This window comes from Urocampus carinirostris, chromosome 20, assembly GCF_059441175.1.
Source record: "Urocampus carinirostris isolate Australia breed hairy pipefish chromosome 20, RoL_Ucar_1.0, whole genome shotgun sequence".
Lineage (NCBI taxonomy): Eukaryota > Metazoa > Chordata > Actinopteri > Syngnathiformes > Syngnathidae > Urocampus > Urocampus carinirostris.
In genome coordinates, this window is record NC_142368.1 from 4808707 (window position 1) to 4825287 (window position 16581).

Sequence of the window (16581 nt, forward strand, 5' to 3'; positions counted from 1 at the left end):
TAGATTTTTGTAATCTCAGTATTTCGTTTCCCATGTGAGTGTTTTACCCGGAATAGTCAGAGCGCAAATGTGTTTCCTCACCGTGCGTGTTTTACCCGAAATAGTCAGCAGATGGCGCAACTGCTACAATTTCATAACTATCATATTGCACTGTTTTATTTGCTTGTTTCACCTAAAGTCAGCAGATAGCGCAATTATTTTGTTAAATATCGCGATAGTCAACAGGGGGTGCAAATGTCTACTTTTTTTTACCTCAACATTGCGGTAAATTTCCATTGTTATCCAAAATAGTCAGCAGACAGCAAAATTAGAGTGTTTTACACAAAACACTCAGCAGATGGCGCAAGTGCCTCTTTTACCGCAATATCGTTTTCTTTTTGTGTGTTTTACCCCAAAAAGGCGGCAATGACTTTTACTAACTGCGATCCCCCGATAGTTTTTTTTCTTTGAGTAACGTATTTATTCATGTATAAGGTTCTACGGTAGTATATTACTCGATTGATCAGTTGCAAACCATTACATGCAACTGGAATTGCACCCAGGTCGTGGCGGTAAACTCTGATTCCTAACAAGATCCCCAGTGATATAGATAACATACGAAAAGGCATTTAATTATATTGTTGTCACAGTACTTTTACTCATGGTACCAGAGACTTGAGAAAACAAAGTTGTCCTGAATTATATAAACACAAAAAGCACATCGAGGGAAAAAATTATTTGGTGAATCTGATGACTCTGGACTTTGAACAACAATAAATAAATACATCGCGGATTTTATGTTTGTATTGTGTTTTTAGATTATGTTGTCAAGTTCAAGTTTGTCTCTTAAAATCCTTGGTTTAAGCTGAAAAATGTGACACATTAATATAACTTTAAATCCAAAAATTAGGAGTGCGCGTTTATACACGAGTGGGCAATACACACAAATATGGTATTTTACCCAAAAAGGTTGACAGATGGCGCAACTGTATCTCTTATTCCATCCATCCAATATCTGCACCGCTTATCCCTCAGTAGGGTCGCGGGGATGCTGGAGCCCATCCCAGCTGTCTTCGGGCAGTGGGCAGGGGACACCCTGAACTGGTTGCCAGCCAGTCGTAGGGCACACAGGGACAGACAATTCGCTCGCTCATTCACACCTAGGGACAATTTGGACCGGCCAATTAACCTGACATGCGTGTTTTTGGAATGTGGGAGGAAACTGGAGTGCCCGGGGGAAACATGCAAACTCCGAAGGTTGGTAGCTGGATTTGAACCCATGACCTCAGAACTGTGCCGCACACGCACTAACCACTGCGCCGCCGTGCTGCGTATCTCTTATTTACTATACTTGCACAATGACCCTACACCAAAGTTTTCAAATTAAGAAAGATAAAGCACCATTAAGAAAGATAAAACACCATTTAACAAGAGCCACCTTAAGAAATTTCATACCCCACTAACTTAGTTGACCTTGCCGTGGCCTCCCAAGATCATCGTGAACCATTTTGCACAAACGCTCAATTAATAATAGGAGTCATTAGAAACCGAATACGACCACAACAGAGTAATATCATCCGCTTGATTGCGCCACCAACTGAGATATCTGTTATGAAAACACTTTTTGAGGTATTCTGACAATTTCTGCTTCCGACGCTCTGATTGGTTCAAATTTAGGGATGGAAGAGGAAGGGAAATTTTGTCATTTGAGAGAATAAAGTACGAAATAATATAGTATAAGTCTGTTCTGGCAGGTCACGCTAAATGCATAAGCGGCACTTGTGCTTGGTACACGGAGTCATCCACAGCGGGATGAATTATTAAACAACAGTCACCTTAAGTAAAAAAAAAAAAAAAAAAAAAAAAAAAAAAAAAATATATATATATATATATATATATATATATATATATATATATAAAAATTTTTTTTTTTACTTATTATATTAACAATTATTATAAATAAAGCCCGAAACAGCAGATAACTTGCTCATAAACAATTAATATTTTTACAAAGATAAATAAAGCAAAAAAAGATTAAAACTAAATAAAAATTTATAAAAACCGAACTACTAACCATATTAATTACATTAAATATATAATAATAATGAATATTTTTCACAATTATTAATATATATATTAAAGTAAAAATATCTATCTACAATTATGTTTATAATTACTTTAACATACACAGTAAAAATATGTGATGTGGAAAATAATTTTGCTCATTAACACAAAAAAACTGAGTGCAAAAATTTGCGTTTATTAAATTATTTTAAAATGTTTTATTTTACTGGAAAATGAAGTCAAAAGTATAGTAAAATAAGAAAAGGGATACCTCACAGTTATTTACAATGAAGTAATAACTTTCAGAGATGAATTTGGATTACAAAAAGAATATAAAGCTAACATCTGCTTGTTTACCTTCTGGCTCTTGTTTTGGCACGATACGTTAGCTTCTTTTCCCGCGTTGCCGTTATCTACCAACGACGGCTTTAGCAGTCCAAGCTGCGCAGCTTCCTGTCCGTCTTCCCTCGCAGACCAGCGGGAAGTAGTGGCAAACTAAGTTTCGTCATCTGTCGCCGTGCGCAGGTAGGAAATCTCCCGACCGGGGTCTTCCTGTTCGTCACCGTCGAGGCTAAAGCGTGGCCCCGCAGAGGGCCAAGGGTTTCAGAGACGATGGCCCGGAAGCCGCTGGGCTGGGCCCACGACGCCTTCTCGCAAAGGCGTGGCAGCGTGGTGGGCGGAGTGTTTTGCCGTTGCATTCTGGGAGAAGTGATGTTCTTCCGCTGTGATTCTAAGAGGTGCAACGTGGTGATTTTGGGAAGGTCTTTTGTTCTGTTCACTGCAATCCAACATGTGGAAATTTGTGATTATTATCAGTGTTGGCATGCCCATCAATGAAGACCCTAAATCCCAAGCCTAACCCCTAACCTTAATTCTATACCCTAAACCCAACTGCTAAACCAAAACATTATCCCTAAACATAAACCTGAACCCTTAACATCTAAACCCAAACCATAACTGCAAACCTAACCACTTTTCCAAAAGACCTGACCCTAAACCATAACCCGAAATCCTAAACCCCAACCCTAAACCATAAAAACCTGAAGCATACCCTACACCCTACACATAAACCCTAACCATTTACATTGAACTACAACCATAAAGCCTAATCCTTAACCCTAACCCCTAAGATTAAACCCAAACCCTACTGTTAACCTAAACCTAACCACTTTCCCTAAGACCTAATCCTAAAACCTTACCCTAACCTAAAAACCTTAAGCATACCCTAAACCCTACCATTAACCCTAAACTCCAACTATAAAGCCTAATCCTTAACCCTAACTGTAACCCCTAAAATTACACCCAAACCCTACCTGTAACCCTAAAAATTAACCATCACCCAAATCCTAATCCCTAATCACTAACCCTAAATCATAAAAAAAAAAAAATCAACCCTAATCCTTAACTCTAAACTCTAAGACTAAGTTTTAACCTCAACCCAAACTATCATCCCAAATCCTAAAACCTAGCCCTCTTACTCTAAACCCCAACCCCAACACTAAACGATTACCAACACCCTAATTCATACATCTAAAGACCTAACCTAGGGGTCTCTAATGTGGTGTCTGTGGGCACCAGGTAGACCCCAAAGACATCTGAGTAGCCTCACAAGTAATGGGCCATGGGGATTTTCCAGGAAATTGCATTTCTAACTGGCATGATGTTTTAAAGGTTGACTGGGTCTATTTTACCTCACCTTCTAATAATTACAACCTAGTAATAACATAGTAACAAGATAAATTGTCTTTTGGGAAATGCATATCAAACTGGTAGCTCCTTCGTGCCAATCTATGACATAAAATAGTTCTCTGTTTCAATAAGATTACTTAACCTCTGATCCTGAATCCCAATTAATAATTAAGAGAGTGAATCTGTGACTGTCGTACCCTCAGGAATGGGCTCAGCCTCCTTGTGATTCAAGATGGCAGCATCGGTGGCCTCAGCTGGGGGTGATGACCGGAAAGGGGGGCGCAGGGAAGATTCCCCTCTTTCATCTTTATCATCGTTGTTGCTCTCAATATTTGGTCTTGGCGACTGTTGTGTTTGTCGGCTTGCCTTGGCACGTCTGCCCGCCATCTTTGTTTTCCCCTTGGTGCCGTCGCTCTAAAAGGAGGTGGAGCCATGTAAGATCATGTGTGTATCGGTTAACCTGGTGGTTCTCAACTAGTGGGGCAGGGGTTCCCTGGGGGGGGACACGTTTGACCTCTGTAATTTTCCTTTTGATTTTGAACTGTCCTAGAATAAAGTGCAACTGCACCTCCACTACACTAGGGGCAGTGGCACTCACACTTGGGGGGATGGAAGAGAGGTTTTCTTCTTCCTAGGGGGTCATTCAGAAAATAACATAGATGCACTGGGCCTACTCAAAAGTATCATGTCTGACCTTATCTTTTGCCGCCCTTTTGACCTTGGCATGCAGCAAGTGGTAGGCGGCCATGACGGCAGAGGGCCGGTTCTGGGCAAGGGTCCGCGTGACTTCGGCGGCCGAGTAGCCCAACGTCTCCGTCATGTGCTGCAGCACTGTCCGGTCCAAATCCTGCGCGCTACATTATCATTAGTTTTAATCAGTTTCTGTATTTTCAAGACGATAAAATCATTAGTGATGTATCCTCCTGACCACTAGGCGGCGTGTGAGGATGTTTTAGAGTATTTCTGACATTGTGGAAGGGAGATACTTTCAAATACAGATCAGAAAATTTGAAATGTGAGTGCCATGGTTTTCTACTGAGAAGTATAAAATCCATAAAATAATTTAGTAAACAAAATTTTTTTTTGCAGGAAAACTTTGTTGATTTTGCTCATTTTGAGTATATTTTTCTTATTCATACATAAATAATTTTTTGAAATAAGGTTCCTTATTTTACCATATATTTTATATGTGATATGTTTATATTTATTATATATTTAGATTTACCTAATTTCCCAGTTTAAAAAAGCGGAAAAAAACTACAAAAGAAATTGAAAAATAGAGTAAAAATATTTAATAAAATAAAATAAAATTAAATGCAGCAAACCAAAATATTAAAAATATTAGCATTATAGTTATTATTTTACTATTTAAAAATAACTAAAAACATAAAAATATATGTATAAAAATGAAAAAAATGATGTGTCACCGGAACAAGTGTACTCGAAGATTATTTTACTGCATTTTCCCCAGTATTTTTTTCACTAAATACTATGTAACGTATTATTGAAAAAGAAAAGAAAAATAATAAACATTAAATAATCACTAAAATAAAAATTTAATATAAAAAAATATATACTGTATGTAATATATATGAGTAAATACATATATCAATAAAATAAAAAAATAAAAATATATAAAGTAATAAAAATGCTTAGAAAAAATACATCAAACAAAATAAAACATATGAAAAAAAAATAAAAAAATCATGAAAAAAATGATAATATAAAAATAATAATAAATAATGGTAAAACCCCACAAACAAAACAATACAAATATATTAATAAAATAATTCATAAGAATAGAAAATACATTAGAAATAAGATAAAAATAATAAAATAAAATAAAAACATTAAAAAATAAAACAAATGAAAAAAACATAAATAAAATAAATGATAACAAAAATGAATGTAAACTAGATAAGAATAAAAATAAATAAATATGAAAATTAAAAAATAAAATAAAAACACATCTTTAAAAAATACCAATCGTTAAGCGAGAGCGCACGAGGCGGCCTCTTTCCGAAGCCTTCGTTGATCCAAGCCCCCTCCATCGCAGCCGGTATGCTGGGTCTTTTGTCGGGCTCGGCTTCCAGCAACGACAGCACGAAGGCGACGGCGCCTACAAACATCATTGTCAACCAGTAGAGGGCAGAAGACCTCCACCGGGGAGATGACATTTTCGAACCCTGACCTTTGCTGACGTCAGCCGGCATGCGAGCCATGTCGCCGCTCACAATCTTGTGGTGCAGATGTTTAATATTGAGAGGTTCCACAGTGAAGGGCAACGTGCCCGTCAGCATAGCGAACACGCTCACGCCTCTGGAAACACACATTGCAGTATTTAATACACTATCATTTTTTTATGAAGCGTCGGATGTTGGAGGAAGTGTCATGACGTAGTTCCCGCCAGACGGGCAACGAGATTTGAGAGAACCTTACGTGGCGACGTTCGGCTGTTTGGACAGAATTTCGAATACCTGGCTTTGTTTTTGTATGCCACTCCAGATCATTGGACTGTTGGGCCAATTTTCTATCTACAATTCTCTCTTTAAACCTGCAGGATCAGCATAAAGAACCTTGAAAGATTCATAGACGAACACTATGTCACTGCCATAATAACCCATCTAAAATGGAAAAAAGAAAATTCAATCGAAAACTCGACTCGCTAAGACAAGAAAGTTCGATCACATTACCCAGATTTTAGCTAACCTGCATTGGATCCCTGTTAGCTTAAGATGTGATTTTAAGGTTCTGTTGGTAGTATACAAAATCATGCATGAACTTGCTCCCTCATATCTTTCAGATTTAATTTCCCCCTATGTTCCGGTCCGGAGCCTTCGCTCTGAAAATGCTGGTCTACTAGTGATCCCAAGAGCCAAGAAGGGATCCGCTGGTTCGAGAGAGTTCTCTATTCAGGCCCCGGTGCTGTGGAATGCTCTTCCCCCTGAGATTCGATCTGCGACCTCAGTGGAAATGTTTTAATCTAAGTTTAAAACACACTTCTATTCTATAGCATATGAATAACCGATATTTTATGTTGACAATATCTGTGTATTATTTGCTATTGCAACATCCATTGCAGCCTGGTCATCCTGGAAGGGGGATGACCTCATGTGCGGTCCCTTCTCAAGGTTTCCTCATTTTCCTCATGCTAAGGTTTTTGAGTTTTTCCTTGCTCTCATGTAGGTTTTAGATCAGGGGATGCTGTATTAATAGTCTGTGGTTTGCAATAATCTGTGGTCTGTGCAGCCCTTTCAGACTCTTTGTGATTAAGGGCGTCCCAAATAGACATGACTTGACTTAAATATTCTCCGGGACCAAATACATGAATTGAAGGTAAACTTGGGAATTGCTCACTGATAGGTATGTGATCCCCTCTGTGAAAACGCCAAGTTGCATTCATCTATCGTGATTGTAAATGCGGAGTAGAAAGGGATTAAAAAAAGAAAAAAAAAAACACTTAGAGGTGCTATTCAAAATTTGTAAGTTTGTTACTTGCTGCCACCATCAACTCATTCATCAAGTACTTGCATTTCTTTGACACGCGCGAATAAACTTTTTTTTTTTTTTTTTTTTAAACCTCTTTTGGGATTTGGGATGACGTTTGGACTGTATTCGAAATAAGACTCGTCTTACGTTTACCCTTTTTATGCTACACTAACAAAAAAACTGCAATGGCCATCATAAATTCACTCTATACAGGGTTCATTCACCATTTAATCGCCAAATTCAAGCACTTTTGAGGACTATTAAAGCCAATTTCCCAATTTCTCCAGTACCATTAAAGGAAGTGTGAATTGTGTATTTTGCAAAGCCAATTTTCAATCGTGCGTGTGCATTTAGCAATACATATTTTTACATGTTGAGTAAATTGTAAATATATTTGTTTACGTGTGTAAACATTTTTGAATCTAATCTCTCCCCATTCAAAATGACAGTAATATGGAGCTAACATTTTCAGTTGCAGGAAGTGCTTCCTTCTTAATTTTTTCACATAATAAATGTACATAAATGTTACATAATCATTGCCCCGTTTAGTTGTAGCATGCACCTGTCCTCTTTGGCGCGACCTGCATAGGTGGTGCAATTCATAGGACAACGCCATACAAACTAATGCCAACTTCTGTTAATCATGAGGGAAGAAGAAATGTAGTGGCTAAACGAAGACGCCGGAGACCAGTGTCAGCTTCACTTTCAAGCGCACTTGTTAATAAACATTGCAATAATTTCAGGGATTTGCAGGCCCTTCACCCCTAATGCAAGCACTATTTAGTCCTTGAAAACTTGAAAAGTCAAGCATTTTAAAGGATTTCAAGCACCCGTATGACCCTCTTACTATAAACAAATATAATCTGTTAAAGGTCAAGGATGTGAATTAAGAGGTACTGTACGTCTTTTGGCATGAGCGACTAGTTTCCAAACGAGATAAACGAGTGGAAAAAATTACTTTTAACAATAACGCGAGAAAATAGATGAAAGGGCCAACATGCTAAAATTGCATATCCACAGCCAATTATACAGACATGGTGACAATCATTTCTTTAATCTTGCGTTAACTTACATGGACCAGACGTCCACTTTAGGTCCGTACTTCTTGTGGGCGAGAAGTTCTGGAGCGGCGTAGGCAGGGCTTCCACACTGGGTGCTCAGAAGCTCCGGGGCCAAAGAGTCCGACCTCAGCGTGTTGCTAAGACCAAAGTCTGCGGTAGCAAACAAAAAACAAGACACTCTGTAATGCGTCTTACCACTGCACTCGAGTAACTTACCGACGATCTTGATGTTGTTGCGCTCGTCCAGGAGGAAGTTCTCGATCTTCAGATCCCTGAAGTTACAAACAAACAAAGTGTGGAGTTTTTTTTAGCTCAAATTATTTCCAAATCATGTGACTTTTTTCAAAACTCTAAACTGCAATGAGATTTTTAGTACCCTGCAGAAAATTCCAGTTTAAAAATAGACTAAAAATATTGTCACAAAATGAAAAGGGTAATCTTTCAACATTCAACATAAACACTGTATACAATTTGTTTTTTTCAAATAGAAATAAAGCCATTTTATTATACATGAAATAAAATTAATTTAAAAAAAATGGATTAGGTTTTTTTTTCCCTACAGGACTTTCTGCAGCGTGGACCTGCACAAATAGCATGATTAAATAAAGTAATAATAACAGTAATAATAACTATAATTAATTAATAAATGCATAGATGTTCAAAAAAGATAAATAAGTAAATAAAATAAGAAAAAAATACATTAAAAAAGTCCAACTAAGTAAAACATAGGAAAAAAATGGTATGTTAACAAATATTTTAAAATCTATATTTGTATTAATACAAACATACAAATACAAATATTTCCGAACAGCAAACGGACACCAAGTGCAAAAACTAAGAAATTAAAATAATATTTAAAAAAATATTCCAACAACAACGAAAAAAACAATAATACAAATTGATAATTAGAAAAATAAATAAATTTAAAAACATCTTCAATAAACACAAACAAAGGAAAGAAATATGTATAAAAATACAAATAAAAAATATTTTAAATGGAGTAAATATGGGTGATAAAATAAAACGAAAACATTTTACTTAGAAAAGCTATTTTGTCATTAAACAAAAAAAACTGATATATATTATATCAGTTTCATTTTGGAACCTAAACTCCCGCTATAAACAAGGGATTACTGTACAGTAAAATCCATTGGAAGAAGGGACACTATAACAAAGGGGGAAGGATAAAAATGGGGAGCAGGAAAGACAGAGAGCAGAAGAAAAGCATAAATGAGAAAGGGAGAAAAAGGAAAGACAGAGAAAGAGAGATAGAATAATAAAAGAGAAGGCGGGAAAGAGAAAAAAAGAAAGAAATTAAAAGACAGAAAATGTGCAGTCCCATCTCAAGGTTTTTTCATTTTACTCATGTTGAGGTTTTTGAGTTTTTCCCTGCCCTCATTTAGGTTTTAAATCAGGGGATGGTGTTCTAATAGTCTGTAGTTTGCAATAATCTGTGGTCTGTGCAGCCCCTTGAGATTCCTCATGATTAAGGGTGTCACCAAAATACATGACTTGACTTAGGTTTTTGAGTTTTTCCTTGCCCTCATGTAGGTTTTAGATCAGGGGATGGTGTCACAATAATCTGTAGTATGTGATTGTCTGTACAGTCCTTTGACTTTTTGTGATTAAGGGTGTCACAAATAACATGACTTGACTATTATTTTGTAACATGAGAACTCACAGAAAACCAACAGGCACTGAAATTAGACTGTTTCAGCTAATTATCCTTAGGAAAAATCCTTAACTGGCTAAAACCGTAATATTATTATATAAAAATGTGCATTAAAAAAAGGTGCATAAAGGGAGGGGAATACCAATTAAGACACGTCCACCTTTCCCCAACCCACAAAATCCGGATTGTGTCACCAAAACCATTACAAAATTTTTGCACATTTTCAGCAATTATCCCGGAACTAACCTTCAAAGGTCTCTTAGGGGGGTAAATTAAGAGTTTCGACCACTAAAGGAACATCTGCGCCCGCCATCGAGCGCCTTCCCTTCGATGACAGAGCCAGACAGACGACAAAGACTGGAAAAAAAATCGTTTTGCGGTAAACCACCTGAACGTGGGCGAGCGGGAAGTGCAAATGTTCCACTTATTTCCGTTCGAATCTAGTTTGTCGGTCGTTGTGGGACTTCATTAGAAGGGGAAGTGAGCGACGTCGTGATGATGTGTGAATCATGGCGCCGGCGCAAAATGATGAGATCATTGCCTGGTAATCACATTCCCACCTTTGAGGGGCCAAAACTCTTAAAAGCATGCCCATGTGTGTTGTGTATGCACACGCAATCGCAAAATTGGACCCTAGTTTCACAATTTTCTGCACTGTGAGTGTGTCTGTGTGAACGTTCATTTAGGATAGCATGAAATGAAGTACTTCTTAAGAGAAGTAATTGAATACTTTGAGTGAGTTTGTAGAAAGAACAGGAATAAAAAAATAAATAAAATAAATAAAAAATCAAATTTTGGGTTAAAAAGTGGACCTATATGTACTACCAGCATTAATTTGATTCAGGCGCCATGGTTGATTAGGATACAATAGGTTGTTTTACAGACGCTCCCCTACTTACGACCATTCGAGTTACGAAAAACGGTAAATACGAACAGTTTTTTCAGGATGTCGTAAAATATCCAGACATTGCTCTAAGTTAAATTTTGGATTGTGTGCACCTTTTTCCGAGTACAGGACATTACTGTCGTGCTTCTTTCCGGCGCTACTGGCGTGCGGTGGCGCTGTGAGAGGTCACCCAGCAACCACCCCGAAGAAATCTGCTTCCTTTTCCTAGTTATTGTGTAAACATACTATACTCCAGCGCGCTAAGAACTTTGGCATTTTTATTGTTAATATCTCATGCATGCATTCAATATGGTTGGTGTAAAGTGTAAAGAAGAGGCAAAGCATTTCTTTTGAAAAGAAAGTGGAATAAGAAAGCTTGATGCGGTTGAGAAAATGGTCGGAACGCTTTTTTTTTACCACGGATGAGGACCTTTTCAAACTTATCTTGCAAAAGTAAGTTAAACTCAATTTTATTTATCTTTACAGAGCATATTATTTTATGAAATGTTTATTTTTTTTCGTACAAAACAATACAGGTTACTCATGCAAGCCTTAAACTTATATAAACCTTAAATATACGAAATAAACCACTGAAGCAACTTACGAACAAATTCAACTTGCGAACAATCGTCCGGAATCTCGTTCGTATATAGGGCAGCGTCTGTCTCTTTATAAATAAGGGAAAATAGAAAGAAAAATGATTTCACATTGACACGGACTCAGAGTTGCTTAGAATCAACTGCATTGATCAGGTTGTACTGTTTCTATAACAAACACGAAATGTAACCTATTAAAAAGCTACACCCCCACTTCAAAATGCATTATTTAAAAATAATTAAAGAAACAAATGGAAAACTCCATTCCCGTTTGGTGATCAACTCAATGAAGAAGGTGGTTTATTTTTGTAACAATTAAAAGCAAACAAACACACAAAACAAAACAATTAAAGTAAATCTTACAAAACAGTACCTTCCAAATATTGGGTAATTTTTCAACGAAAAAACAAACAAGAAAGATTCTATTTATGGTTCCTTAAGAACCAACTCCATACATTGTTTTGCTTCTATTAATGAAAAGAAGGGGTGCCTTGAACAAAACAACACACCCTAATCATTTTTTAGGGAAAAAAACACCAAAAATATAAATTAAATATTCTATTGTTGCTTCGGAACCAACTCCATACATTGTGTGATTTATTTTTTTGTAACTATAAATACAATCAATAAAGAAATTAACCAGACAAAACAACACCTTCCCAACAACACAAAACAAACCCAAACAAACCGAAAAATGATTGGATTTATGATCGCTTAGGAACCATTTACATGAATTGGGTTGTTTTGTTTCTATCAATAAAAAATATAAAATCAAAAACTAAAAGGGGCTGATAAGTTCTTTGTTTTATAATATTGGATACCCTCATTCGAGATTTCATGGCCAGTTTGTTATTTTGACTATTGGTGCGCATTGTTGTCTGATGTTTTGACTATTACATCATTGTCTCTATCGGCCAATCATCTTGCTGTTTATTGAATTTAACACCCTTTAGGTTGGGATTGGCTTTTGTAACCTAGGAGATTTAACAAAAAGTAAGGACTCAGTGGAGAGCTTTTAGAGCAGGGTGGACTTTCGCACCTGAAGGATTCTCTTCCTGTCCTTTGTGCAAGTTCAAAATCAATTGATGTCTTCTCTCTTTATTTTGAGTGTCTACTAAAGTGTAAAACATATCAAGGGCACTCTGTACAAAACAGTTCCCACCAAAATGGGGTCATTTTTATAAAAATAATGTAAAAAAAAAAATACTCAAATAAATTCCTCTAAGTGTTTAGGAAAAACGCTTATTTCATTTTTTTCGTATAAATAAAAAATAACTAAAATGATGAACAAAACAACGACCCCCCACAGGCACCACATTGGTGACCTCCGCTTTAGAACAACCAAAAAGAGTGCACCGTTTGTGCAAAACAACCCAGGAACGGGGCTCAAATTGATCTGAGAACTGTTTTTCCCTTTTTCACGGTCGTGTTTAAAGAACGAAGTGAATAGTGAGTTTGCGAGTCACCTGTGCACGACGCCTCGCTGGTGTAGATGCGCCACGGCCGACAAAATCTGCCGAGCATAGCGTCGAACTTCCTTCTCCGGCAAACGTTTCTTTTGGCAGATGCGCTCCATCAGATCACCGCCGCTGCACAACTCCAGCACCATGTAGTAACTGTTCTCAGTCTCTAACGTCTTCACACACACACGCATATCAATACCATCGAAAATGATTTTTTTACATAAATATTCAATTACTTCCAGGAGGACGACCACGTTGGGGTGTCTTATCATCTGATGGATGCGAGGTTCTCGTTTCATGTTCTTCTGCACGTAAGAGTCATGTCGAGCTTTCTTCTTGTTTATCACTTTGATGGCCACCTTAACACAAACATACAAATATTAATAAAAATATAAACAAAAACAGGTTGTCATAGGTATGAGAAACCATCATCACGAATTAAATGCCAATTATATAATTTAGAGGAAAAAATGACGTAAATTAAGGAATAAATAAATCTATCTACCCTGGTCATATCTCTCAAGAGGGATGTCCGCCAGCAAGACAAACACATACAAAAACAAAGAAAATAAAAAGGGAAAAAGAAGCAAAAAAAACACACAAAAACATGTTTGGGGACCATGGCCAACCCAAATGCCCAAACACCCAAACAAGTTAAGCACCTCGGCACTCAAGTTGGTCATGCTTTCGTCCCTCCAAATGAAACGGGAAACAAGAAAGCAGCCGTGTCACTCGGATCAGGGTGACACAACACACACTTCTGTTCAACAGCAGGGCCCGACAACTTTCACTGGTTTACCCCTGCCGCATCATACAGGTGCCGGGCCCATTCCTTAGAACGCGTCCAAACACCCCACTACCTTTTCACAACACCTCTCCACTCATTCCTATCACCAACAAGAACTCTAGCTTCTACTATATTCAGACCTCTTTCTTGCAGTGCACTCATAACACCATCCATCCACGTCAATCGCGGCCAAAATAGGGGGATTGGAATTCAAATTTGAGGGAACATATCCCAGTGAAGCTGTGGAGCAGATTGAGGAAATTAAACACATGTAATACAAAAAACAAAAAAAAACAAAATATATTTTAGAAAAGGCAAACAAATTATAAACTAATAGTTTTAAGAAAAGTAATATCCCATCATAATTTTACAAAAAATAATCTTTAACTGCTTTAATTATTCTTCCATTCCATTTTACACAGTAAAAAAATAATTTAAAACAGGAAGAAAGTACAGTTAAAATAAAAATCTGTTTAATTCTGATTATTTTAAGTATTATTTCTTACGTTATTATGAAAAAAAAAATTATTCTGTTATAGATTCTAAAAGCACCCTCTACTGTTTATGGGTTCACGTCAACAAATACTTCCATTTAAAAAAAACAAAACTAAAAAACGATGTAACAAGATGGTATATGTGTCAAGGGCTATACAAATAAATGGGACTTGACTCTTAAAATTCAAATGAAATTCCGAATGGCACTTTCTTTTTGGTCTCTGACCTGGTACTTGAGCACCACCTAGTGTCAATGAGTGCACATTAACAAAGACCGTCACTCTCCCAAAAAATTAAGTTAAAAAAATGATAAAACATTACCACATTAAACTAAAAAAAGGAAAGTCAAAATGACATCTTCTCTCTGGTATTTGACTAGGTGCCTGAGCACCACCTAGTGTTTGTGAGTGCACGTAAAAAAAACCTCCATCAAACTAAATGTCACCTTCTCTCCAGTGGCAATGTGGAGGCCTTCCATCACTTTGGCGAAGGAACCCTTGTTGATCATCTTGCCTACCAGGTAGGCCCCCACCCGCTTGCTGTGGGGGAAGCTCCTCAGAAAATCCTCACTTGGCACCCCCAGCAATTCCGTGCCGGCTTCCCCCCCTCTTTCCCCTTTCACCGGGTTGCCCGGCATGGCGAGGCGTCCTCCATGGTGCCCGACAGAGCTGGAGCTGCATTAGCTGAGCTGCCGGCGCATCTTTGACGCTCCTTTTTGGTAGGTGACATTGGACACCCCCTTAATTGCGGCCCCCACCTAAACAAAAGGCACTCCGATTCGACATTGCTTACCCAGGAGTTAAACAGTAACCATCCGACCTACATTTACAAATCCCTGAGGGGGCGGAGAGAAAACGGTGCCTTATTACAAGCTTTATTGTTGACTAAATAAGAATTTGAGTGTCGTGTAGAATATGCCCTAAAAAATGGCAGCTTTGGAGTGCCATGTTGTCTGCAGTGTGTTAATTATTGAGAGAAACGTAATAATAAAAATTAAAAAATCTTACACTTTATACTAAGTTTTACTTTTCAAGATATTTAAAAACATGGGCAGGGCCGTTTCAGAGTGCCTCGTTGTTAGCAGTTAGTGTGTGCTAGTCATCAAGGGAAGAGACTGAAGGAAAGAAGGGACATTTTGTTTGTTTTAGTCTTTCCTTGAGGATTTAAAATAGGGGCAGGGCTGTTTTAGAGTGCCTGGTCGTCAGCAGTGAGTGTGTGCTCATCACTGTAAAAATGGGAACTGTAAATAGAAGAGATATTTCTGTTTTTGGTTTGTCGTTTTAAAAGAGTAAAACAAAAGGAGCACAGTTGCTTAGAGTGCATCATCATCTGCAGTGAGCTTGTTCTACTTATTGTGAGGAAAGGTATCCATTTTTGTATTTTTTTAGGATTTAAAAACAGGGGCACAGAGGGTATGCTCGTCTAGGCAAGTGTGTGCTACTTATTGTGAAAAAAAGGATTTTTAAAATAAAGCAAAATTTTTCTCTTTTTAGTTTTTATTGTGAAAACATTAAAAACTGGAGTATAGCTGATTTAGAGTGCCTCGTCATCTACAGTGAGTATTCATCGTGAGAAAGGGAATTGAAACCTGATGTTTTTGTTTTATTTATGTTTTTTTTTTATTTCTAGATTTTAAAACGGGCACAGTAGCTCTAGAGTGCCTCGTCGTATGCAGTGAGTGTGCGCTACTGATAATGAGAAAAGGACAAGTTTTTTTTTCTTTCAAAAAGCAGGACCACTGCTGATTTTGAGAGCCTCGTCGTCTGCAGTGGATGTGTGCTACTCAATGTGAGAATTTTTTTGGGGGTTTGAACAATTTTATTGACACTTATAACAGCAAATAAACAATGTGAGGTTTGAACAATTTTTCTCGACACTTTTAACATATTCACAATTGTGAGGAAAATAGTTTTTTTCTCTCCATTTTGTAAGTTTTCTTTTTAGAGATTGAATAACAAGGGCCCTGGTGCTTTAGAGTGCCTCATCGTCATGCCTCACTGCGTTTTTGTCAATGTGCGTAAAGAAGCGGCTTAAAAGGGGAGGGGCCAAATTGGGATGAGTGGAAAACAAAGGTGAGGTTTCATGATGTCACCTGCTTTTGAACTTCATCACCAAGGGTTTGTGTGTGTATGTGTGTCTCAGATTGCAGTGTGTCCTCCTATACAATGTAACATGATACGCAAAACAAAGTCTGCTCTGATTGGTTACTCTCACGCGTGCACAAATACACTATTTATAAAATAATGTATTATAATCCATAAGATTGCACTATGAATATTATAATATAATTACTACATTTTTAGGTGAGGGAGAGACAAAATAAATGTGAATATAAACCTATTTTAAAAACTTCCCTACACAAATTCCTGGGGCACTTGAAGGACATGTTAAATCTGCCTA

General features: G+C 37.3%; 1 protein-coding gene across 2 annotated transcripts in view; it reads right to left on the reverse strand.

Moving 5' to 3' along the window:
* The window catches only part of LOC148346066 (hormonally up-regulated neu tumor-associated kinase), a 72204-nt gene that overhangs the window by 4697 nt on the left and 50926 nt on the right, over nt 1–16581 (reverse strand). Inside the window, exons 1-10 of one of the 2 annotated variants that reach the window (XM_088324666.1) lie at nt 14627–14934; nt 13136–13258; nt 12903–13072; nt 8499–8554; nt 8294–8432; nt 5924–6051; nt 5716–5851; nt 4427–4586; nt 3930–4146; nt 2401–2821 (exon numbers count right to left, since the gene is read on the reverse strand). In XM_088324666.1, the coding sequence (XP_088180792.1) occupies nt 2472–2821; nt 3930–4146; nt 4427–4586; nt 5716–5851; nt 5924–6051; nt 8294–8432; nt 8499–8554; nt 12903–13072; nt 13136–13258; nt 14627–14818 (1671 nt within the window). In that variant the 5' untranslated portion in view covers nt 14819–14934 and the 3' untranslated portion in view covers nt 2401–2471. Of the gene's footprint in view, nt 1–2400; nt 2822–3929; nt 4147–4426; nt 4587–5715; nt 5852–5923; nt 6052–8293; nt 8433–8498; nt 8555–12902; nt 13073–13135; nt 13259–14626; nt 14935–16581 lie in introns of those variants that run through there. The other variant, XM_088324667.1, reaches the window with a different exon arrangement.